This window comes from Atractosteus spatula, chromosome 7 (assembly GCF_055471065.1).
Source record: "Atractosteus spatula isolate fAtrSpa1 chromosome 7, fAtrSpa1.hap1, whole genome shotgun sequence".
Lineage (NCBI taxonomy): Eukaryota > Metazoa > Chordata > Actinopteri > Semionotiformes > Lepisosteidae > Atractosteus > Atractosteus spatula.
In genome coordinates, this window is record NC_142712.1 from 52575914 (window position 1) to 52600101 (window position 24188).

General features: G+C 37.5%; 1 protein-coding gene across 2 annotated transcripts; it reads left to right on the forward strand.

Moving 5' to 3' along the window:
- Window positions 1–750: 750 nt before the first annotated feature.
- snx33 (sorting nexin 33) lies at window positions 751–22431 on the forward strand. 2 transcript variants are annotated; one of them, XM_088920933.1, is made up of 3 exons: window positions 751–1087; window positions 1961–4733; window positions 19581–22431. In XM_088920933.1, exons 2-3 carry the CDS (start codon window positions 3308–3310, stop codon window positions 19832–19834), a joined length of 1680 nt encoding a protein of 559 aa, XP_088777059.1. In that variant the 5' UTR covers window positions 751–1087; window positions 1961–3307; the 3' UTR covers window positions 19835–22431. The 2 variants fall into 2 exon arrangements, with proteins under 2 accessions (XP_088777059.1, XP_088777060.1); XM_088920934.1 differs by lacking the exon at window positions 751–1087 and adding an exon at window positions 1690–1836.
- Window positions 22432–24188: the final 1757 nt, after the last annotated feature.

Genomic DNA, 24188 nt, shown 5'->3' on the forward strand with positions numbered 1-24188 from the left:
AAAAAGTTGCATTTGTTGCTTGTAGTGGTGCATAGCACAAAGGTTTCAATAGACCATTTAACACATCTGTGAATATTCCATTAAGCTAACTAATTACCTGGTTTCACCACAGCGTAACTGTTCTTAAGAGGATTTTTTAAAATTTAGTGGCCATTACTATGTCGCGCCACTTAAGGGTTAAACTGGCGTGCAATTGATACTATTAAACTGCGTAGAACCATTTACAACATGTTTCATATTTTGCATATATTGCTAAATACACATTGAAACAGTGCATAGGTATACATATACGTACAATTTCTGACAGTATTTCAGAGAGCAATGCGCAGTTCGGAATTGAAGGGAATGTTCACACCGTAACTCGCAGGTAATTCACACCCCCCGCCTAGGTGGCGCTAGCAGATGGAAAGCAGATACCTGCTCACCTCATCGTCAGCGGCTGCCGCAGAGCAGGAGCTGTGGAGAAACTGCGCGGTAGAGCGGGCTGTTTTTTCAAATTTGATTGAAAATTAAATAATACAAGAAAAGGTATCCCAAAAAGAAGAGTGAACACACAAAAAACACATAATATGTTGCCATAGATAATTACTCAACACAAGTTAAGATTTTTAAAGAGACATCAGTTGTGCTTTTTGCCTTTGTATTGAGCTGGGCAAACTTCAGATGCTTGACCTGATGACGTCCTCCTGTCTGTGTTAACGCGGACGCCGACTGTGGTCAGAGTTGCTGAGAAATCTGTGCAGAAACAGCGCAGATATACGTAAATCCTCATATCGGGAGCATCGTCATGCCATTGCTGGACGACCAAGTACTACACCTACGTTGAAACACGGTCATATGGCAAAAGCACTTCCTTTATTGGTCGAGATGGGAAATTTACTTTGCAGGCAGGTGCAAAACATAATACACTTAATACAACATGAACCATTTTCTAACCGTGCACAGCATTGTTGTAGAATATACCATATATGGCTAACTTATGTAGTTATGAGTATTTTATCATATGCAAAGTATCGCTTGGTTTTCATATTGAAACGTGTAATAGAAAATAATATTGGGTAAATTCACAACGGAGCAACTATCCACGGTAAAATGTTTTTCTTTTTAAATTCAAGACCAGTAGGATAATTAATAACTAATGCTTGAAATGTCGTGGCTCTTTATTCCACAGTCCAACTTTAAGAGCGGTTATTGATTGGCCCACCACAAACAAGATATATTAACCAGACATTTATACCAGCTCTATTTACAAAGTAGTCCTCCATGATGTAAATACAATAACAAATCTGTCGCTTGTAGATGCTGTTTCTCTTCACTTTCAAAACCCTGTGACGACTGTACGTTTTGTTTAAATAATATTTGCAGTCTGGATATTTAATTAATATAATATATATTCTCTGAGTATTGACTTAAGTTAAAGCTACGTTTATTTTTTTGCATAGCGAAACGTGTATTATGATTGTAAAAAGTGAACTTGCGGCCAAAAACTCATTCTAAAATTAATATAACGACATGTGCATACTTTGGCCGGTAGGGGGCATTGAAGATCTTAATTTCTATATTCCGAAGAAAACAAATCGCAGATGAAAACTTTCCCGATTGTCCGAGCCCACACGTCATGGAAAGAGTTACATTGTTAGACAGCCGAAGAATCGCTGCTAAGAAATATGATTCCTTGATACATTCTCCACATGCGTGCACAATACTGAAGGATATAGAGGAAATACGAACGGACTTAAATTCATAATTTAAGAAACCGGTATTAAAGAAGTGTTTTCTCCTTCGAAAAGGGATCAAGATTACAAAGGAATGTGGATCGAGCCCACAATGCACTAGGTCGTATTCATTACTCATCTTTCTCCCTTTAGAAAAAAAAATGTTTTCCTGCCAAGACACTTTGTTTTCTTGCTGGAACGAAATGTTGAGGTAGTGTTTTGACCTGTTGTTTTTCTTCACACAGCTGGGATTTAAACTGCTTTTGAAGAGTGCGTTGGACGTTTTCAGCCGGACTACAACTTTATTTTAAAGCCTGTTTCTAAGATTAAAGCCTATGCACTGATGATATGTGAAGAAAAAAAACTTTTTAGCAACAATTTTCCTATATCGGCTCATCATTTCATAGATGAAACTGGAACTTTTTGAAAATTTTAGGGATATCTTTTTCCCCAATTGGAAGTCAAATAACTGGATGTCCTGACAACTGCTGTTAATCTGCTTGAAGTAAAGGTTGAAGATCAATAAATATTTGAAGCGGAAGCTGGGTTTCAAGAGAGGTTAGGTTTACAGTAACATGGGAATAGTGCAGTGTAGTAATATTTCAGGGTTATGAAATTTCTAGCATGTCATTTAGTGATCTTAATTGAGTTTTCTAATATGATATCAGGTAAAATGAGGTCTTCTCTCGGATTCGTTTACGTTTTTTAAAAAAATAATCTTCGTAGGGATGTGGTAACCAAATGATTTGGTGTGATTTGTGTACTCGTCGAAAGATTTCATAGAGACGTTGGTGGGAAAAAGTTTTAGCATGCACTTATTTCAAGGATTGTTGTGCGGTTATGAGGTCAATCAAGTTTTTTTTACCGCAGTATAAAAAATAGTTTACGTGGTGTCATTGCAGGTGGCAAAAAAGGAAGAAACTTCGCACGATTATTGTTAAAATGTTAACTACATTAATATCGGAACACCTTGTATGTTTTGGATTACTGTTGTGATTATTGTATGTTAATTCTGATTGTTAAATTTTAGATTCAGCAATTCAATTAGCACTGGTCAAAGAGGCAGAGATTGATCTGCTAGAAATATCCCTTTTTACTTTTTGTGATATTGAAAAAGTGTTAATGACACATTTAAACCGACAGGTATTTATAATAGGCTGCATGGTTTTCTACAGAGGCGGAGACGTTGGGTAGTTGCATGGTTTCAGTCTTAAATACACTGTTGTCTCTTGTAAACAAATAGCGGAACAATCGCTCCGTATTTTTACTAATTGTTAGCTACACGAGTCACTTGCTAGTTTTGTAGCCATTTCAGCTACATTAAAAATAGATATCCCGTCCTTTGTAATGTTGAAATCGGTACATTTCAGCTGAGGGGTAGGAAACGTCTTTTTTTATCTAATACAGAGCAACAGCTATTGTTTGACAGTGACCGAAGACTTCCATTGAATTAAAAAAGGATTTGGGTTGAAAAGGAATGTTGAGTTGGTAAGTGAAAGTAGACTAAAATGGCGATCTGTTGCATGAGGAAAAAGTAACTTTAAAATCAAATTGACTTTTCAGATTATCAGGAGGCATAAGCATCAACCAAAATGTCCTTGAAAGCTAAGGCACTTTACACCTTCCAGAGTGAAAATAAGGAAGAGATCAGCATCCAGGAGAATGAAGAACTGATTATTTTTGATGAGAACTCCTTAGACGGCTGGCTTCAAGGCCAAAACAGTAGAGGGGAACGAGGTCTCTTCCCAGCCTCTTATGTTGAAATCGTAAGACCCCGGACCAATTCCAATCTAACAGACTACTCAGTCAGCCCTGCAAGCTCACCCAGCAATAACTCTTCCTACTTCGATTCTGCTCATCATACCTCCTACCATCTGGGGAGCTATGAGGAAGATGATGACGATGACTGGGATGATTGGGACGATACTTCCACAGTAGTGGAGGACGAGGAGACTCGGCGAGGATATGGCGCTAATGGACATGCTCACCAAACGCCCCATTCAAATCCCAATGTCCACTATCGACCCAAACCCCCCATGGAGAGACAGGACAGCATTTCCAGCTCCAGGAAGGGAAGCGTGGTGGGCAGAAATCTCAACCGGTTCTCCAGTTTTGTCCGCTCTGGCGTTGAGGCCTTTGTGCTTGGAGATGTGCCCATGATGTCCAAGATTGCGGAGACGTACTGCATTGAGATGGGCTCGAAAGGCCCCCAGTGGAAGGCTAATCCCAGGCCCTTTTCTTGTTCTATTGAGGACCCCACAAAGCAGACAAAGTTCAAGGGCATCAAGACCTACATCTCCTATAGGGTGACACCTAGCCACACAGGTAGGCCTGTCTACCGCCGCTACAAGCACTTTGACTGGCTCTACAACCGGCTTCTACACAAATTCACAGTAATATCTGTGCCCCACCTGCCGGAAAAGCAGGCCACAGGACGGTTTGAAGAGGATTTTATTGAGAAACGCAAAAGGAGGCTGATTCTGTGGATGGATCACATGACCAGTCACCCAGTTCTCTCCCAGTATGAGGGCTTTGAGCACTTCCTTATGTGTGCGGATGACAAGCAGTGGAAGTTGGGCAAGCGACGGGCCGAGAAGGATGAGATGGTGGGTGCCACCTTCCTGCTCACCTTTCAGATCCCCAGTGAGCACCAGGACTTGCAGGACGTGGAAGAGAGGGTGGACTCCTTCAAGACATTCACCAAGAAAATGGACGATAGTGTAATGCAGCTCACCCATGTGGCCTCCGAGTTGGTGCGCAAACATGTGGGCGGCTTCAGGAAGGAGTTCCAGAAACTGGGCAATGCCTTCCAGTCTGTCAGCCAGGCCTTCACCCTTGATCCTCCCTACAGCTCCGATGCCCTCAACAATGCTATTTCCCACACGGGCCGCACATATGAGACCATTGGGGAGATGTTTGCAGAGCAGCCCAAAAATGACCTCTTCCACATGCTGGACAAGCTCTCGCTGTACCAGGGACTGCTCTCCAATTTCCCAGACATTATTCACCTCCAGAAAGGTAAGACCTCACCTTTTGTTATTCCAGCACCACTGAGATTGTTCTCAAGTGCGCCATTTCAAATGTGAGTTCTTCAAACAATTTACGAGGAATAACAGCAACCAATAATTAAGTGTACTGAAAGGATTATGGAGTGGTTTATTCAAAATGTGGCTTAACCTATTTGGTTGAGGGCTAACCCCCTGGCCATAGGATGAGGAGGCTAGGACCCCCATGCAGAGTGAGGCATGACCAAGGGGCAGCTGTAAAGGTGGAGATGGATTGGAAGTGGGATGCAAAAGATGCATGCTAGGGTGAGAAAGGGATAATATTTAAAATGTTTAGGTGAGGAAATAATGCCAGGATTGATTTGCAAATTACTGATAGCCCAGTCTGATTGAATTTAGCTGTTGTAATCCCTCCTGAACATTTGTTGTAAACACTATTAATATAGTTCACTGCATTTATATAGAGCTTTCATCAAAAATGGTCCCAAAGTGCTTTAAATATAGGAAGGGAATTGCTTCATCCAACACTAGTGCATCACCCACCTGGTTGACACATGGTCACTATTATGACCCAGCAGCTCCACTACACAGAAAATCAGATTCAGAGTGAGAAATTGGATCACTAATTAAATTGAGGGGAAACTTTAAAGATGCCAAATTGTGAAAGCCTAGAGTGGCACAGGACACAAGAGTTAACACCCCACCCCTCTTATTAACCATTTAAATGACCACATATTCATTAAAGTTTAATCAAACAGATGGCATCTGCTACAGCTTAGTGTACCCAGTCACCACAACTAGGACAATTGCTTGGAAATTGTGGTACAGAGAAAAGAGTGCCACGTATTGGTCCACTCACACCACTTACAACGGCATGTTAGTTTTGCTTGGATGTCTCCCATCTTAAAATAGATGAGGCCCAGTCTTGTTTAGTTTCAGTACTGATAACAGCAGTAAAATAATTCAATTTTGAGGCTTAAAGAATATTTTAAAAGTTGTAATCCATGGTGTAATTAAATATTCAAAAGGCAGAAAGTTATGAAACTTAGTTGTATAATACATTTTATAGAAGATATTCATTCTTTGTTTTGTGATCTTCTTAGCATAAACCACATACCTTGCTCTTGCAGTTACTGGTCATGGACCACACTGTTTAATGAAAAAATCAGAGGAGTAAGGGTGATGAAAATCATTGATACCAACTTAAAAATCTTCTAATTAAAATAAAAAACAATATTTAGAAGTGCTTTTTGAACTTAAATGAGTGAATAATAATGTTTCTTGCAAAATAATTTGTATTCAAGTGAAAAATGGATGATGCATAATGCAATACATTCTCTACTTAAAAACTGAAGTGATCAGCATGTTCTGTTAGAACTGCTTGAGAAGCAATTAGACATTATTATGTGAGCCAAAACTTTTGAAATTAAAGGGCATCTAGTGATTAAACTAGATGTCTGGTCATGAACAAAATTATTAAAATGTTTCATTATACCATAAATGATTTTTAAATCTTGAACATCATGGTTTAATTTGAGATTTTCTCTCATTCTTTTCTCACACCTACCTAATAGGTGTGCTGGGTATTTACTAAATTCATTTAAGCTCCTAAGAATGGCTTAAATTTTCTAATGTTACTTTGAAGTGTCTAGTGTCAGCTATGTTCAATGGTATGTAGTTATAAAGGAAAATGTAAAAGCTACAGTACTTCCATGCTGACAAGTAGAAACAAAGAACAATATGCAACATTTTGGCAGTTACACTGACACACTGTTGTAACTCACCTGAAGAAGGTGTCAGGTGTCTTACACACAAAAGGTTTAACATCTGAAACTGTAACAATTCTGCATCTTTGTGTGGAATTGAATTTTAAATTAATTTAAACTGGAACTTTGCAGCCAGTGTGAGCTGATACAGCTCCCTGTTCTAGCCTCATGCCACTTATTTTGACTTGTTTCTCTTTGTGCATAGTGCTAAAAGCTAGCAGATGCATCTAAATATAACATTGAAACTGCTTGTGGAGTCACTTTTATCATGTTTTTTTGTAAAATGGCAAGTCAGGAATGCAAATAGGTTTCTGGCTATATTTAATGGTTGAAGTTGATTTAACACCTACAAAAATGCATCCCAGGTAACGTGTCCTTCTTACCTTTATTGCAATGAGACTGGGTGAATCTTAGAATTCTACTAGTTTTGGAGTGGAGAATACTGTAGTTACGATAACAAATTGCTTAGAAACCACTCTTTATCTAATGTATAGAAGATAGACACCAGTGCTTTATATAAGAAAGCTTCATGTGCACTTTATAAATGATTAATAAACGTATGGCAAGTTCAAACTTTATGTCATCGCAGAAGCACTTCATCACAATTTATTGAGGCCTTTGCTAAGATGAATTTTTCAATCCCTGTCTTGAAAGCTCCAAGGGGTAGTGGCAGCTTCCCAGCCTTGACACAGCACCAATTAAGCTTGGCTTGTGAAACTGGGTTCACAAGCATTTAAGAAATGTCTTTGTTGTGACCTGAGATGGCTTTTGCTGGGAATCCTGCTGAATAAACTACAGTATATGGAACAATTCAAATGTTTGAACATGTACGGTGGAGCTGTACAAATGTTCTAACTTAAGTGATAGATGAAACTGTATAATAGATATATCTATGAATTGGCTTCATTACTCTGCTCTCCTCCCCACTGATAGCTGATGTGTGGTGAGCGTTCTGGCGCACTATGGCTGCTGTCGCATCATCCAGGTGGGGCTGCACATTGGTGGTGTTGGAGGGGAGTCCACATTACCTGTAAAGTGCTTTGAGTGGAGTGTCCAGAAAAGCACTATATAGGTGTAAGCAGTTATTCTAATTATTATTATTAATGTGCTGGCAGTCCAGTCTGCAAATGGATGGCCAACATGAGCAGTGAAACTTTATAGTAATATAAGCATACAATAATTACTGAACCTTCCTCCCAGTTATAGAAATGATAAAAAAGCCAGTATCCAAAAAAGTTATTGCCAGAGGCTGCTGCCTTTTAAATTTATATGCCATAGACCTCGTTTATTAAGTCACAGGTTAGGGTCTGGTTAACCTACTTTTCCTGTTCGTCCACCTCCACATAGCTGTCTACGGGTGCTTGTTAATGTTACCATGGAGATGTTTACTGGCTCACTATTGTTTTAGACCATTAGGTGAGACTCTTCAGTCTCAGGTTCCATTTCTCATTGTCTGAGCTCTACATAGATAGAAAGATAGAACATTATCTCAAGCAGTGAGAGGCCAAGCAAGTAATTCTGCATCTTTTTGTTATACACTTAATGAATTGTTGACCTGTCCCATGCACACTGGAAGCAGAAATGTGTATATATATAGCCTAATTTTCATTTTCTTAACAGCTAATGCAAATGCATAATTCCTATTTTAAAAATGTGATTTCTGCAGATCTGGACTGTAAGGCTTCCAACAATTTTAGGTAGTTGTAGATCTGTCCATTAATTATCCATACTTTTGAACATTTGATCATAACATGTTAAGAGAAAGACACACAAATTAGCAATTATAATATGTATTGGAAAAAGTACTTTGCAGGAGATTAAAGTTAATAAAATATTATGAACATCATATTTACATCATCATCATCATCATGAACATCATATTTGACACTTGAAGAAGGCTCCACGGCCGAAACGTTGTGTTCTCTTTCTTTTTTTTTTCAGCATGGAATAAACCTATTACTTGTTCCTTCTATTCCCTAAGTGCTGGCTGACACTGGGGGGGGGGGGGGAGGCTACAGGATCTTCGTAAATAAAGAGTGTTGAATGTGCTACTCAAGAACATTCTCTTGGTTATTGCCGCACGAGTCCCACAGTTTGATTGCCTATTTGATAGCTGTAGTGTTTGAGCAAAAATGATGAAGCAAAGAGACCGAAAACTTACCGGTACCACAAGGAATGGGAGCATGATTATTTTTTTGTACTATCGCATTCAAATCTGCAATGCTAGCATCTACGCGATAAAGGGAGATATAGAACAACATTTTAAAACTGGCCACAAAACATATGAAGTGGCCTTTCCCGCTACAAGTGAGTTACGAAAAAAGAAAATTAGAAAAATTAGTGAAAAAGTAATTCAGGGAACGAGAAGTTAAAAAAAAAACATTTGCTGAGGCTGCTGGCTTGCTGTTTGGAGATTTCAAAAACAAACATTTTTGGCGAGGTTCAGACAGCTGTTGCCTGAAATCGCAGAGTTTCTCATGTTGTCTGTACCATTGTCTGTATGGTGAATAAGCCCAATTAGAGGATGACCAGTGGCTTCTGGATTTAGCATTCCTCACAGACTTGATTGAACTGCTGAATAAGCTGAATGTCGAGCTGCAGGGACAAAGTAAAAATGTCATCGACATGATCAGCAGTGTCACATGTTCAAAAAGTAAAAGTAACTAAGCTTCTCAGTGCCAATGCTCACATTAAGTTAGGATATTCTTTTTTCTAAAATGGGGAACATTACTTGTTCACTGTATCATGTGCCACTTGCTTTTATTTGCTTTCATTTTAGTGATGGGTATCGTTATTGTACTGATGTGCCACAGTCTGTTTTTCCTATATCAGAGCTTCAAATTCACACTGGTAGATCGCGCTGGGCTGGCAAGTGAAAATGTTGGGCACCCCTGGTTTAAAGACATACTAGAGGGTTAATTGGATTCTGGGAAAATCCTCCCTAGTGTGAGTGTGTACATGTCTGTGTCTGTCTTCCCTGAGATGGACTGGTGCCCTGTCCCTGGTGCACCTTGTGCCCATTGCATGCTGGGATAGGTTTAATTGGAAGAATTGGTTAGAAAAAGATTTGATGGGTATAAAACAAAATAATGGATTTAACCAGAACTGTTTTCCAATATTGGATGTTGAGATCCAATATTTTTGCTGTAGAGTGAAAATTGTTGCATTTTTTGTAGCTTTTTTTTGTTTACATTGATCAAATAAAGTGAATAATTTGTTCTACAATGAACCTATATGAGTGACATGTATGAGCATATATGCAATTAATATCTGCAGTTAACCTATATGGGTTAAGAGTCTGTAGTTCGAAAGACAGCAAGTTTGAATTAAAAACTAGTCTGATTAATAGCCTACAGCATATTACATTGCCTTGCGTCAATTGCCAGCTTTGATAGGCTCCGGTTCCCCCATGACCCTGTATTGGATAAAGTGTTTTAAATAATATATGGATGTATTTCCCCAGGAAGAGTGAAAAACAAGTGAATGATTCATTATTGAACTGTAAAACATTAACCAAAAAAAGACCGATAATCAGCCAGAGGCCCTGTCACAGGAGAGTCCTGTGTTACATGTCATCTAACAGACAGGTCATGAAGACAAAGAACAGTTGCTTTCTTTCTAATCATTAAAATTATTAATTCCATGGTTCTTTTATTCTTTCTTGATATAAATAGTTCCAATACAATTGTATTAATTCAGTGTTTTAAGAAATAAATTTAAAAAAGAAATTTAGTCATATTTGATAGATAGACTGTGTCACAATTTGAAGTTAAAATGTTTCTTTGACAATTATCTGGCTTCGTGGGAAAACTATCATGATTTCCACATCTTAATTGTTTCCTAAAGTATACAAACAATTTTGTAGAACTGGCCTAGACCAAGTGTATGCCAATACTGCCAGTTCACATTAAAAATATTTTGTGTGCGAGAGGATGTGGCTTATTTACTAAGAAATACTGCAGATATTGAGCAAAGTACTAAACAAAAATGATGATTCACTAAGATAAGTGGGGAAAAAACAGCTGGCAGATGTTCTTAATCATTGTTTCATTTGGACCAAGAAGAGCAAAATCAGCTTAATGTTTGTGTCTCATTAGATACCTTTCATATGCTGTTGTTTCTTGGAACAAACATCAATGGCATTATAGACTTAACTTGCTGAATACTATTAGGAGAAGGGTTGTGATCTTAAGTAATATTTTTTTTCCTGCAGTGTTGTGTTGTGCTGAAAGGCAGTGTCTTTTCTAGAACATGGCAAAACAGTTATGTGTTTTTACACATTTCTACTGGTAGGATGTTTTATGCTCTAATAAGGTATTTTTAAAATTTAGAATTGCTAATTATTTTTCCTATTCCGTCCTGATTTGGAGTAGCTATTTGTGTGTTTTTCATGTCTTAACTTGCAACTTCAAATCCTGCAACCAGGAGATGAATAAGTGTAGGCAGACTCCTCTGACCCACCCACCTTTGAACCATCCCTTGTCTTGTCTTGTCTTTGAACACGTCACGGGTGACACATGCTTGTATCTTGGCTTCAATACCAATTGGAGGAGAGGCACAATCCACACCCTGTATCTGCTGTGAATCTGTTTTAATTGTCCAGTATTTCTTTTTTGCAACCTGCAACATAAATTGAACATGTTTTGTGCCGTTTACAGGTCAGGATTACAATCGCAGCTAAAGTTGGGCAGGATGCAGTGGTAGTAGTGTTGCAAGAGCCCTAGCTGATAAAGGCACTCTACCTTTAGTGGGTCATCAATTGTGTGCTGCGACATGGAGAATCCTTCTCATAGTCCCAGTCGGCTAGTGACATGACCCAGGCCCAAACTCATGATCATAGTGTTCAGCGTCCTTAATGGTTGTCCAAGTGGCTCAAACATGGATAGCATGTTTGATCCTTTTAGGTCTGACAATACATGGTGAATAACCCTGTTTTAGATTGAATCTACCTCTTATGACACTAATATTTTTGCAAGTTTTAATTTGCTGGTTGTTGCCATTGGTCAAAAAGAAAAAAAAATCTAAAATTTTAATTTGGTGCTCTGATTAACAGAATTTTCTGACTTCACCCCTGATATGAATTCAAGCCAGCATGTATTGTTGCACTCTTATTTCAATAGCTGCCCTTCCTTCTAGTTTCCTTGTTGACTGTGTACCTCTGAAGAGAAACTTTGTCTGGGGTGTTGCCCTTCTTACCCATCTGCATACACCCACAGACTGACGTGCTCAGTGTCAGATTGTACGTCATCACTGAAGAAGGGAACTGTTCTGAAGAAAAAAGGCATGCCTAAATAATTGCTGCCCTTAGCATTTATGGGACCTAACACGTAAACTCCAGAAACAGTATATTAATTTAATGAGAATATACTACAAAATCATAAGAACAAGTTCATGCCACAGTACATAAATAGTACTTTTTTACTTTTAAAGTAAAATCTATCCTCTAGTACACCATAGCCTCCCATCTTTGCAATTGGCAGCTCTTCTCTCCAAGAAAGCTACTTTTTTTCAGAAAGCTACTTATTCCCAACAGGGGTCACAGCAGCCCAGAACAAATACTGAACATATAGGGCTCAAGGCAGATACATCCTTAACAGGACAACATGTCATCACACAGTAGTTAGCACGTCTTTAATTTATCCAATTTGAAAATACACATATTTTAGTGCCTTTTCAGCTAAAACCATCTGCAGAAAATCTGATACCATGAAAGAGAAACAGTACAATTTAAGATTACTAGATGTTAATTAAATTTAATAAAAACTCACAGGGCTTTTGTACAGTAATTGAGGTTAGTTTAGAAATATCCTTTACTGGCCCATTAGTTATGCTGGTTGCATTTTTGTGCACTATACTTGGATACTCTGCATGTCAGACTCCCCATATTGTGGTTAGTACATAGGGGATTTAAGAGAATGCAAAGGCAAATGAATTAAGCAAAAATGTCTCTTCTCCAATATACAGACCTGCCTATGTTTACAACTATATGATGTGTGACACTAAATAATATTTTACAGAGTACCAAATTAGACCTTAATATCTTCAGTACAATCAGATTATCTATATAGGTGTATACTGTATTTTTGAAAATCGAGAAAGCTTTTAAAGGGGAACTGCAGTCCCAATTTCTCGGACCGGTTATTAAATCTCAGTAACAAAATAAAAAAAAATACAAATTTAGAATTAAGAACAAAATCAGGAACTTTGTGAAAGTACTGTAAGGTGCCATGTTGTGGCAAACTTGAATTTGAGTTGCACATGATTTGCAACATGATACAGTCGTTCCTGTTGACTAGTCACAGTAATGACTATTTTTTTTGCCTCTGAATTGCAGAACATGGTGCCGCGTATACCTGGAAATGTAATCTATTTTGTGATGTAAAATGGTTTTACAAGTTTCTGTGTACATTTTACTTTTATTGTGATTTAAAATACACTCATCAATGCTGATTCTTTCTAACCATGAAATATAGAAATAGTATTGCAGTTACTCTTTAGCAGGCTCTCCTGTTGTGAAGTATAGCAATACAAGGGGGCCTACTTTACAAATCACCTGATATTTTGGTAATTGTTTCCTGATGCTTTCTAAAATTAATTGGTACTTTGATGTGTGAGAAATTCTTGGCACAAAAAGACAAGTATTTCCATCTCTCAGTTAAAAAGGAAAAACAAAACTCACTAGTAAAGGAAACGTCTGTCTAACAAATTTTCCATCTGTAAATCCTCCTATGGGGATATTAGTATAGTAGCAGGGGGTTGATACAGTGGTTTTTCTTTCTTTTCCCTTTGGTTATAAATAACCCAGGATTGCTTTCCCAGAAGCAGATACATGTTGCACAAGAATTATCACAGTACATCGAGACAAAATTAAAAAGCAGGGATATCAGCCATTAACACACTCTTCTGTTTTAACTCACATCCAAGGTGACTTATACAGTACATAGCTCAGACAGAATTTATGTTTAAAGGCAGCCTGCTTTCAAGTTTTTTTTTTTTTAAGATGGAAGGGGTGAAATTATTGCCATGATTGTAGGATATTATAAAGGGGCCTTGAAGAAGACATTTGTAGGTTTTAATCCTGAGCAGTAAAACGGAATTCAATAATGAACAACCATTTATTTTAGAGTTTTCTGATTTTGAAATATTTAGCAGGTGCAATTCTATAAAATAAAAATGTTTTCTCATCTCTCGATGCCGCCTCATACAACAAAAACCTTTTGTTTGAGTCTAAACTTTTTATATACAAAGTGTCCCAAAAACAAGAAAGTTTATCTTTAGTGTTTTACTTTTGTCAGTTTATGTTTAGCTCTTTTCTTGCCTTGGCTTGTATAACATTCACAGACTCCCTGGTTTTGATCTCTTAGTCTGCAAGGAAGGATGCCACTTCAGCTTCTCCCAGCCATTCCTTTGCCACAGATCTCTGCTACCTGGCAGAGATTCTAATATTTATATTCAAAATTTATGTTACAACCATTTTATACACAATTGCGCTAAAAGAGGGGAAATCCTAAAAGAGGCATTACAAAAATTCAGGATTTAATCATTTTCTACATGAGCAACCAGTTACAAATCGTACTGAAATAATAATATTATATACACGTCGCACTTGAGAGAAGTACATACAAAATCAGAATATTGCAAATATCAGAGACTGATTTGCAGTTTTCTACAGATCATGTTTTGGCTTCTAAAATATTAGATTGCTGTTTTGAAAGTAGAGTGGAATGCTATTCTTTCAGTCTGTACTAGAATACAAAAGTACACATTTAAATCATTATTAACAAAAGCATCCAGTGTCAGGAAGGAGTGTCTCTTTTTGATGATGCAGTAGTCCTCCAAATACTTGAGCGATAAATGTGTCCATTTTCCAGGAAATAATGTAACTTTTTAACATTTGTGTTCATGCAATAAAACTCTGAAAGCCAAAGCATTTTAGAGTCATCAAGTATGGATCTCAATTACCTATTATTTGGCCCACTGGACACATGGATCTGGGTTTTAAGATGTCTTGCTCTGCTGTTAATAGGCATCAAATCCTTTTTTAATTTCCTGATGCTATAATAACATATAGTTCAGTTGGTCTAAGAACCCATTAATAAGACTTGTGTATTCTGACATAATCCCAAGAGACCAGTCCCATTTCTTTAATCGAGTGATTTATGTGTTTTAATATTTGACAAGAAAGATTGTCAGGTCTTTAGGATGGTTTCTCCATACATTACTCCATACAGCTGTGATTCCTACTAATGAGCTCAATTTTAAACTCTGCAGACTTAGGAATTCCAACCAGGCTGTGTAAAGAATGATCACATGGCCTTTACTTTTTTTTAGTTGTATCTGTATTTTAAAAAAGACATTAAAAACACTTGATGGAAGTGGACATTACCATTACATTTTCTTACATGCATAAGTTTAACTTTGTTATAATTCTGTTCTTCAGGATGCGTTGTTGAAACATTTAAAGCTAGATAACTGAAGAGTATTGTATTGGTGTCAGGCTTCGTTCAATGACAGTGACAAAAATACAAGCATCTGATGTTATAAAAATGAAATGTCGGATAAAAGTTGGTGCTAACTGCAGTGCTGCAATTGGCAACGTTTGTTAAATCCACTGTTTACCTGTAATTCTTTTTTAAAAAACACATAAGCAAGGGTTATCTTGTGTGGGATATAATTGCTTTTTCATATTAAAGGATTTGACATATGGTGTACATCTCCCTTTAAGTCTGGTCTTCCTAGTTAGCAGTATAATTAATTATTTGTTAAGCAATAAAAAGTACTTTTTGGAATGCCTCTTACATATTCAGTAAGTGTACTAACCTTGGTATTTAGTTATACTGTATTATAATTATGTATATTGTCACTTTAGTAAATAATTCTCATTCTAATTTTCTCAATGAGAAAAAAAACTTAAATGAAGCTGCCAGATCAAGAAAGATTGATTATAAAATCCCTTTACAGCTTTCACATACAACATGTTTATTGCTCAACACCTCCTGCACTATCAACAGAAACAACAAATAATCGTGACACTTGTATACAGTAGCACTTTTCTGGACACTCCACTCAAAACGCATTGCAGACAACAGGGACTCCCCTCCACCACCACCACCAAAGTGTAGCCCCACCTGTATGATGCGACGGCAGCCAGTGTAAGGTAAAATAAAATCCGTGAGTAATATGTATATTTAGAAAATGGGGTACCAGAAAACTAATTAAAAGTTTGTTTATTCAATGTCCAGGCACCAGGCGTAAGAAAATGAAAGTAATATTTGCTAATTAATGTGAGGTTACCTTTCCCCTTTTACAATCTAAAGCAGCTTAGTCAGATAGTCAGAAAACTGTCACAGGCAACTGAACTAAAAGGGGCATGGATGGGTTGCTTCAGTAACAATGTTCTTGTATTAAAAGTCTGAGAAGGCAGCGGGTGTGATTTTCACTCGATTCTGAGCTCTTCGCAGTGCTTGGTGCGGATGTCCGTTCCCACTTCCCCGCTGTCCGTCATTGGCATTGAGATCACAAGCCTCGTTTGTCTTCTGACAGAAGATGACCTTTTTGTTCCATGGTCTTTCTTTTAGCGCTGTGTCTGACTTCACAGCTTTATGATCCCCGAGAGTTGCCAGATTCTTTGTTGTAGACCTCTTGCCTCAGAAGCTTGGCCTGCTTCATTTGCCACATGTACTGGGCAGCTTCTCAGGGATAAAATTCACTTAAATACTGCATATAAATGTCTAGAATTGTTTGTAAGCAAACGGCTAATGTCTAGCCCTTTTACCCAGGGGAAATCAATTTGAACTGTGGAATTTTGTATTCAAATAGTAGCTGTGAACGTTTACACTTCTGAATACTGCTAATAGTACAGATTGGTGTCTGGAGAGCAAGTGGAAAAAAACAGTTGGAAAGAGGGTCTCTCATAAAAACATTATGTCTAATGCTCGGACATGACAAAGGTCCTGTTCATTGGTTCATTAGGGAAATCTGTCTGCTGCGCTGGCTTAAATTACTTGAATTGTGGTTGTTGTGGTAGCCATTTCAAACAAAGCCACTGGACAATACAAGATAGAAAAAATAAGAACTGTGACAAGTGTCTAGTGAAACAAAAAGAGTTTTAACATTTTAACAAATGGACTTTAATTCAAATCAGTCCTTTGTGGTAACTTAACTGAAAGTACATGTATGACTATCATTCGTAATGAGGTCTAATGTTGTACAAAACACAGTAGCAACTCTTTTTCAGTCTTATGAGGTTTGTGTGCTTTGGAAAGTGGTGCTTCTTTAAAATAGATGTTCAGGTTCAGGTAAATTCATGTTCAGGTAAATTCAGAAAAAATAAACGCTGCATGATTGAAGAGAATTAGACTTCAACTGGAAAATACTCTTTTCTAAAGAATGCACTTAGTACTCATACTAGTTCACAAAGGTTGTTTTACGTTGACAGTTTTTATTTAGAATACATTATCTTTTTTTATAGTTGCACTGGTAATGTGTTCATGGATAGAGTTCAAAGATTGACATTGCAGCATCAACATGAAAACAGACATACACTGACTGCACTTTATCATTGTTGTAATAGAAACTGTGTCCAGTATTAACCAAAGGCTATGAAAATGTTTTCTTGAAGTGATTTTAGATTAGATTTTGTTCTTACATCTACACTGGTTTGGACAGTAGAACAGTTGTGCAATACTCACATACCTCTTGAAATGTGACCCATGGGACAGTGAGAGATTGAAAATATTTGTTTTCCTTTTTTCTGCATGCTGTCTGGTTAAGCACAGTCTCCGCATGTGAAAGCAATACATTAATCTAGGTCAAATCCATTGAATGTATTTAAACACTATTACAACATTGTATTAATACCTACTGTAATACTGGGCTACTACAGTTCATTGGCTATAAAATCATTTTTATATTAAAGTGCTTCAGGAAGCAGGAAAGAGTAAACTAACAGTACCCAATTATTTGTGCTATGAAAAACTACACATTTAATTTACTGATTTAGGGAGTGAAGTGGTGTTTGGTGGTAAAAATGTGTAAAATCATGTTTTTTTTGTTCACCAAGAAACAGTGCAAAATGCTGCATAATTCCTGTAATATGGGAGCCTTCAATTATTAACAATGAACATTATGGGAAAAATGACGTATGCATCTGTCCATTCTTTAGTAAGAAACATCTGAAAAAAATTAATGTTTGACGGAGTTGCACAGAGTACATTTATTGTGCTATATTATTTAGTGCTTTGCAGAGCCTTGCTTTGCTACAAACAGGAAGGTTACTCTGCACTCACTGCGTTAAAATCCAACAGAACCATTTGACCTTGATACACTAGCTTTGTTTTGATAAATGTTACATTGTAGTGAAAAGGTGACCCTTTTTGGACATTTTGATCTGTTGAATGAGGAAAAAAATTGCATTGTGCTAAAACAGTCATGATAGACCACTAACATTTCTGAGTGATTGAGTAGTCTTGGTATTGCTTTCACATTGAGCCCTGCCTATTTAAAAAAACAAATCAGATTGGAAACATTCCGGACGCGAAGCTTTTTTTCCATCATACTGTTTTTGTATGATCTTTCTATTCATAGTGATAAATGTGTTCAGCTCTGGAAGGGTTAACTGTCTCCACACAGACTCTCTCCATATTGGAGTCAGCTGTTTGCATAGGGATGCAAATGAAACCACATACCAATGCATGTTCTTCAGCTCCCCCTCAGCTCCCACTTCAAGCTGAACATGAGAAGCAGATCTTCCAGACAACTGCTTCTTGTTTTCATAACACATGTCCAGTTGTACGGAAATAAGTAGATTCCTGACCTGTTATCAGATGTAAATCTGAGGGTTTTAAAGAACAACACAATAAATGGGTACAGATAACATCGTTCTATTTGTAATTAGCTGGGTTTATTGTTCAGTCAAAGCAACATTTGTTTTTGTCACTTTGAATGCTCTGGCTTCTCTAAGACTTGAAAGGTCTCTCTTATTTGTTGCCATTGGATAAAATGAAGAGTGCTCAGGGACCACTAAGCTATAACTTATTTTGTTTCTAAATGATTTTCAGAATGAAACCAATGCAACAGATTTTCCATACATAATACACCATTCATCTCTTACTCTTGAATCGGCCAAAATAAACAAATCTGTAGTTCTGTGGTCCTGAAAACAAGAATTGGTGAAAAATACTGTCAATCTGAGTCATTCTTTAAAAACAAAACTGAAATGATTTGCATAAAGGTATTACAAGAAAAATGTCAGGTCTTGAACAGAAGCTACAGCTGCTATTTGTATGAATGGACAGGAGCTAACTGTTTTAATGCTAGTTAAGGAAAAATGTTTTCTCCCATTTCATTACCTTTTGCCAAATCTTAGCTGCTAGTTCCACAAATCTTGGCCACATATGCTTAGGTGTGTTTATTAAGTCAAGCACTTTTTATCCAGAAAGTTTTCCTGACTTATACTGTTATAAACAATTTGAATTACTTCACCACCACCCTGCACTAATCTGTTCAATGTACCCAAGAGAGAATTTGCAGGTGATCATATGATAACATGATGCATCTCTCCATAAAAAAAAAGGTGTAGAAAAAAAATGAACATTTGCCTTCTGGCTGTTCTCCAGTTGAACATTTTTATCAAGAGCACAACTGTCACCTGTCAGGTTTTCAGGACAAAACTCAGTATCTGCTGCGTCTAACAGAATTAGCCTCTGGAGCAGATAATTGCTTGTGAATTGAGTTTTATTACTTAATTTATCTGAGCCCCCGCTAGCGAAAAACGTCGATTTGCATGCACAGTGCACTGCACTTAGTTGCTCATGTGCAAGTTTTTCCATCGTTTTGTCTCTTCAATCTAGGTAAGAACTGTTGTAATAATTTCACCGAAAGTAGAAACTGTTTCAAGATTATGAGATAGTGCCTCAGAGACAGAGAATCTATTTTGACTTTGTCTGGGCCAGAGCCCTTTACACAAACTGCTGATAAGTAGAAAAAAACTGTGTCAGTTCACTGGAGGCTTATGATTTGACAATTACCATATGGTACGTTTTCACAAAAGAATAGTGAACCACCCTGACCTCCCCTGTCTTATGTGTCCCCAGGTGCTTTTGCAAAGGTGAAAGAGAGCCAGCGGATGAGCGATGAGGGCAAGATGGACCAGGAGGAAGCGGATGGGATCCGGAAACGCTGCCGTGTGGTGGGCTTTGCCCTGCAGGCTGAAATGAACCACTTTCATGATAGGCGGGCCGTGGACTTCAAGGAGATGATGCAGGCCTACCTGAGGCAGCAGATCGCCTTCTACCAGCGCGTGGGGCAGCAGCTGGAGCGAACCCTCCACATGTACGACAACATCTAAACCCGGACGCCTGTGAAAGCTCACCTGCTCCTGCGCTCTCCACTCCATCTCTGTCTCCAGTTTAGGGAGCTCTCTGAAATCCTGTGGAATCCTGGCCATAGGGCTGCTGAAAACAACAAAAGCTTCCATGCCATGAAAAAGGCTTATATGGTCATGCTTTACACGTGCCTCTTTTAATAGATGTCTTAAGATTTGCTCCTAGGATTACAGTAAATGGTATCCCAGAAAGAAAAAAAAATGGGGAAAGCACAAAAGGATTCATCCTCACTGCTGTGCCTGTTGATGCACTTTTGGATAATCACTTTACTTAATTATTTTTGTTCTGGGTTTTGTAAAAGGTTCGCTCAAGCAGATTGTACTTTTGATTGTCTTGCATATATACTGTATATATGTTTGAACTGTATATATATTTGAACTGACACGTCATTGTTTTCAATTTTGGGGCTAGACCTGAACACTTCCAAGTCTTGCAATGAGGGATATCTACCATTTTACAAAGAAATGTGTAATGTTGTCATTTAGATTATTTTCCTATGAGACAATACCTAAATACCAGCACGAGGCTTCGATCAAATTCCAGTTGACACTTAATATACATGCCTCTTATTTATGAATTATGTATGCTCCAGGGGAAAAAGTGACCTCCCCATTTTTGGCAGTTTTTGGATTGCAATAAATTGGCACAGGACATCTGACTATATGTGTTCCACAAATGACTATATTTTGTGGCTAAAACTGCATTTGCAGTCAGAGAAGAGGGCTGGTCTGTGAAACACAGTCATCTTGTATTCCTCTAGAACGTATAAGGAAATAGTGGGCCAGATGCTCAGGTGTGCACTGCATTCGATACCAAAATATCTTTATGAGAGTGGAATTGCGATGCAAAATGTAAACGTTGCCTATGTTATGATATTATGCCTTCCTGGGTAATTAGACTATATCAGGGTCATGCCGATATCTTTGAAAGTCACTACTAAAATACTCAAATAAAAGAAAACTTCTTTCTTCTGATAATTTTGAAGCTGTGCCTGAAGGAATCCATAGACTCTAGGTAAAGTAGGAAAGTGGGAAGCAAGTTAGGTGGATTACTTTTTTAAAACCTGTGTTAAGATCTTGAGCTGTTTTTATTTATGCTCAAGGGCAACTGAAGTCTTGTCACTGCAAGGATTCTCTTCCTCAGTTGGTTCATCTTCGACAAACCCTTTAGTTTGTTCAAATATTATGGGGTAATCTGTTTCTTTTAAAAATATATCCTTCAGAACCACATAAGGCTTTCTTGTTGTTATTAAAATGGAGTGACTTGAAATACATTTCAAGTGCACAGTTAGAATGTGAACTTGGTGTGTTGTAAAACCAAAATATGAGGACTGCTCTTTGTCACACAGGGTTCTTGTTAGTCAAAAGAAGTCTTTTGTCATATTGTATACAACAGAAAGTTATGGTTATATATTATAAGTGTATTATCTTAATTGTTCCATGTCATTACAAGTAATTACTGCCATTGCAGAACTTCACAGTTTAAGGAAAAGAAAGATTTTTATATTTTGTTACATTTTATAAGTGTTTTCTGATCTTGGATTTTGACCTTGTAGTCTACATAATAGGGCGGCATGGTGGGTCTAGTTCTAGAATAATTCACCGATTGTGTGAAAAGTGTGATCCCCCTGTGGTAGCTTGGGGTGTCTCCCAGCATCCAATGCCATATTATCCAGGTTAATTGGAGTCTCTAAATTGTCCCTTTGCAGGTGCACTGTGTGATGGACTGTGGTCACATCTAGTGTATAGCTCTCCTTGCACCCTGTGTTTCTAAAGCTCCTGTTCCTTACTAGGAATATGTGGCTTTCTGATAGTAGATGGATTTACGTCCATTTTCTAACTGCTTCAGTGTTGCAGAGAAGCTGGAGCTTATCCCAGCAAGCAAAATATTCAAAGCAGGGTACACACTGGATGGGATGCCAGTCTGTCTCAGGGCACACACAGACATGCTCACACACACAACAGAGCCAAGATTTTCCTGAAGCAAATTAACCTACCAGCATGTCTTTGGACTTTGCTCTGCAGTGCAGCAAGGCCGCCCAGTAGATGAATTTATGAACTAAAAACACTGAAGTTGTTTTAATTTCTTAAAAATTCTTGCTTTTCCTTAAGCAATTGTATTTTGCTTTGGTGGTTTTAGCTGTGCTAATTTTGAAATTGTATATTGAAACCTCTACCACAACTAGGAACATTCCTTGATAATATATTGGATTCCTTTGAGAGATGATGAAGCGAGAGGATGAAGATGACAAGAGAGACTTGAAAGTGATTTTCTTCAGACACACATTAAGCCTCGGTCATGAAGCCGTCTAAACGCAGCAATGTGTTTTTGTGAAGACTACCAGGCATGCAAAAGAGTGGGTTTAATGTGGATGGACCAACTACAAAACAGACCAAGGATTTTTGTTGTATTTTATTTCTTAGAGAAGCAGCAGGAAAAAATGTATGAAAAATAATTGTTAAAGTTTTCAAATGAAGCGTGGTTTTACAGAGAGGGAAATCGTTGAAAGTCTTAATAAAAATGATAATTGATCAGTTGCTGCTTGAGTACTTGAATGTTACATGGTGTTACAAGAGTTTATTTAAAAATGGGTACATAAAAAGTATGCTTTGTTTTGTTGTTTAATATCATCATCCCACGCATGGTATCTTGCAGTTGCAGTTGAAGGAGCAGGGGTTTCCATTTTATAGTTACTGTAGTTTAGGGCTTGGTGGTGTAACTGATAGGGTTTGGTAGAGAAACTGCAGTTACGACAGCTGATTTTAAAAGTTGGCAGAATGATTAGTAGTTAACATAGCCATTTACATGAAACAAGAGCTCATTCTTCTGTTTTTATATTGCTGCATTTAATTTCTTATTGCACATTACTGCATGCTGTCTTTTTTTAGCAGCTGCAAACCATTAAATGCAGCATGATCTTCCTTGCCAGAGGAGCTATTTCAAGAATACAATCTACTGAGCCATGAGATTGTCTGTGTGGTGAAACCTAGGTCACACCTTTCAAGTTCTGGACGATTATATCGCTTTAACTGGCCCATACAAAATGAGCATTGTTATATCTCATTGTTATCCCATTCCTACAGCGGGTACAGTGATTTATAGCCATCAGTCTCGATTGCTGTTCCAGTGCAGCATGTGTGATCTGTCCCTGCTGAGGATTCCACTGTGCATTTCTTTAGTGTACTTCACCTCTCTAGTGTGCTCCTCGGCACCCCAAGATTCACAGCTCTGCAAACAGAACCAAAAGAGCAGTCATTTTCACAAAGTTTACGTTCCTGTCTGCACAATTATCCTTTTGGATTCTGATAAATACCGATTAGGCAATATAGTGTATTTTCTTTAAACACAGACAAACAAGCCAACAAAAACATAAATGCAATCCAGAAAATAAAGCACTGCATTTGTAATGTATCTCCAGAAGACGAAATCAGCTAAAATTCTGTGTATAGACTACCGTGCTCCTAACCATTTCAATAAAAAGCCCTTGGTTATCAGATCACATGATGAGCTCAGTTTAGCAGTCACATTAAAGGATTCATTCATGAAATATGAAAAGTACCTTTTGATGAAGAATTTACTGCATTTTAAAATCAATTGTACAAACATGGTAATAAATGACAACATATTGCAGGAGAAATGTTTTCTTTTATAATATTGTTGTTTTCTGTTATTTTGTTGTTCTTTTCTGCAGAATGTGTGAGTAAAAGTTGTAAATGTAATCTGAGAGTTAAAATATTATATAGACAATTTGCACAGTTTATAGTTCTTAATAATCTAGTTCCATGTTGGATAATTCTGGTTGTCAGGACCAGTAAAATAAGGTGCGTCAGCCCAATATGTCGAATCTCACTTGCCAAAGTTAAAAATGACATTAAAAGTATTGATGCCTTGTTATTCTGGAGCCCAAAATAGATACTTCATTCACCAAAAGTTGGCATGTGGTTTCTTAAATGCAGCATAATCACAAACTGTACTATATAATGCCACATCATTATACAAACACGTCACTTATTCATTACTGTATTTTTGCTTATAATTCCAATAGAACAGCTGCAGGTTTGTTGTCATCAGAACATGTTCATTTTAATGTAAGCTTTTTCCTTTAAAATAGTAATATAGAATTATATTTCTTACATTGATTCATTTAATAATATCACTATTAAAGTAGTAATGCTGTTGGACTTTTGGAAATTTACATTAATTCTACATCAGAAGAAAACCTGAAATGATATAAGCTCTTCTTGTGGGTCAGTCAAAAGAATCAACATTTGATTATTTGAAGGGCACTTGGATTATTTTAGCTGTTGGCAAGCCATT

Coding starts and splice junctions, on each gene's coding strand:
- snx33 (XM_088920933.1), top strand. CDS start 3,308: ATGTCCTTGAAAGCTAAGGCACTTTACACCTTCCAGAGTGAAAATAAG. Junction 4,734..19,580: donor CATTATTCACCTCCAGAAAG/GTAAGACCTCAC, acceptor ATGTGTCCCCAG/GTGCTTTTGCAAAGGTGAAA.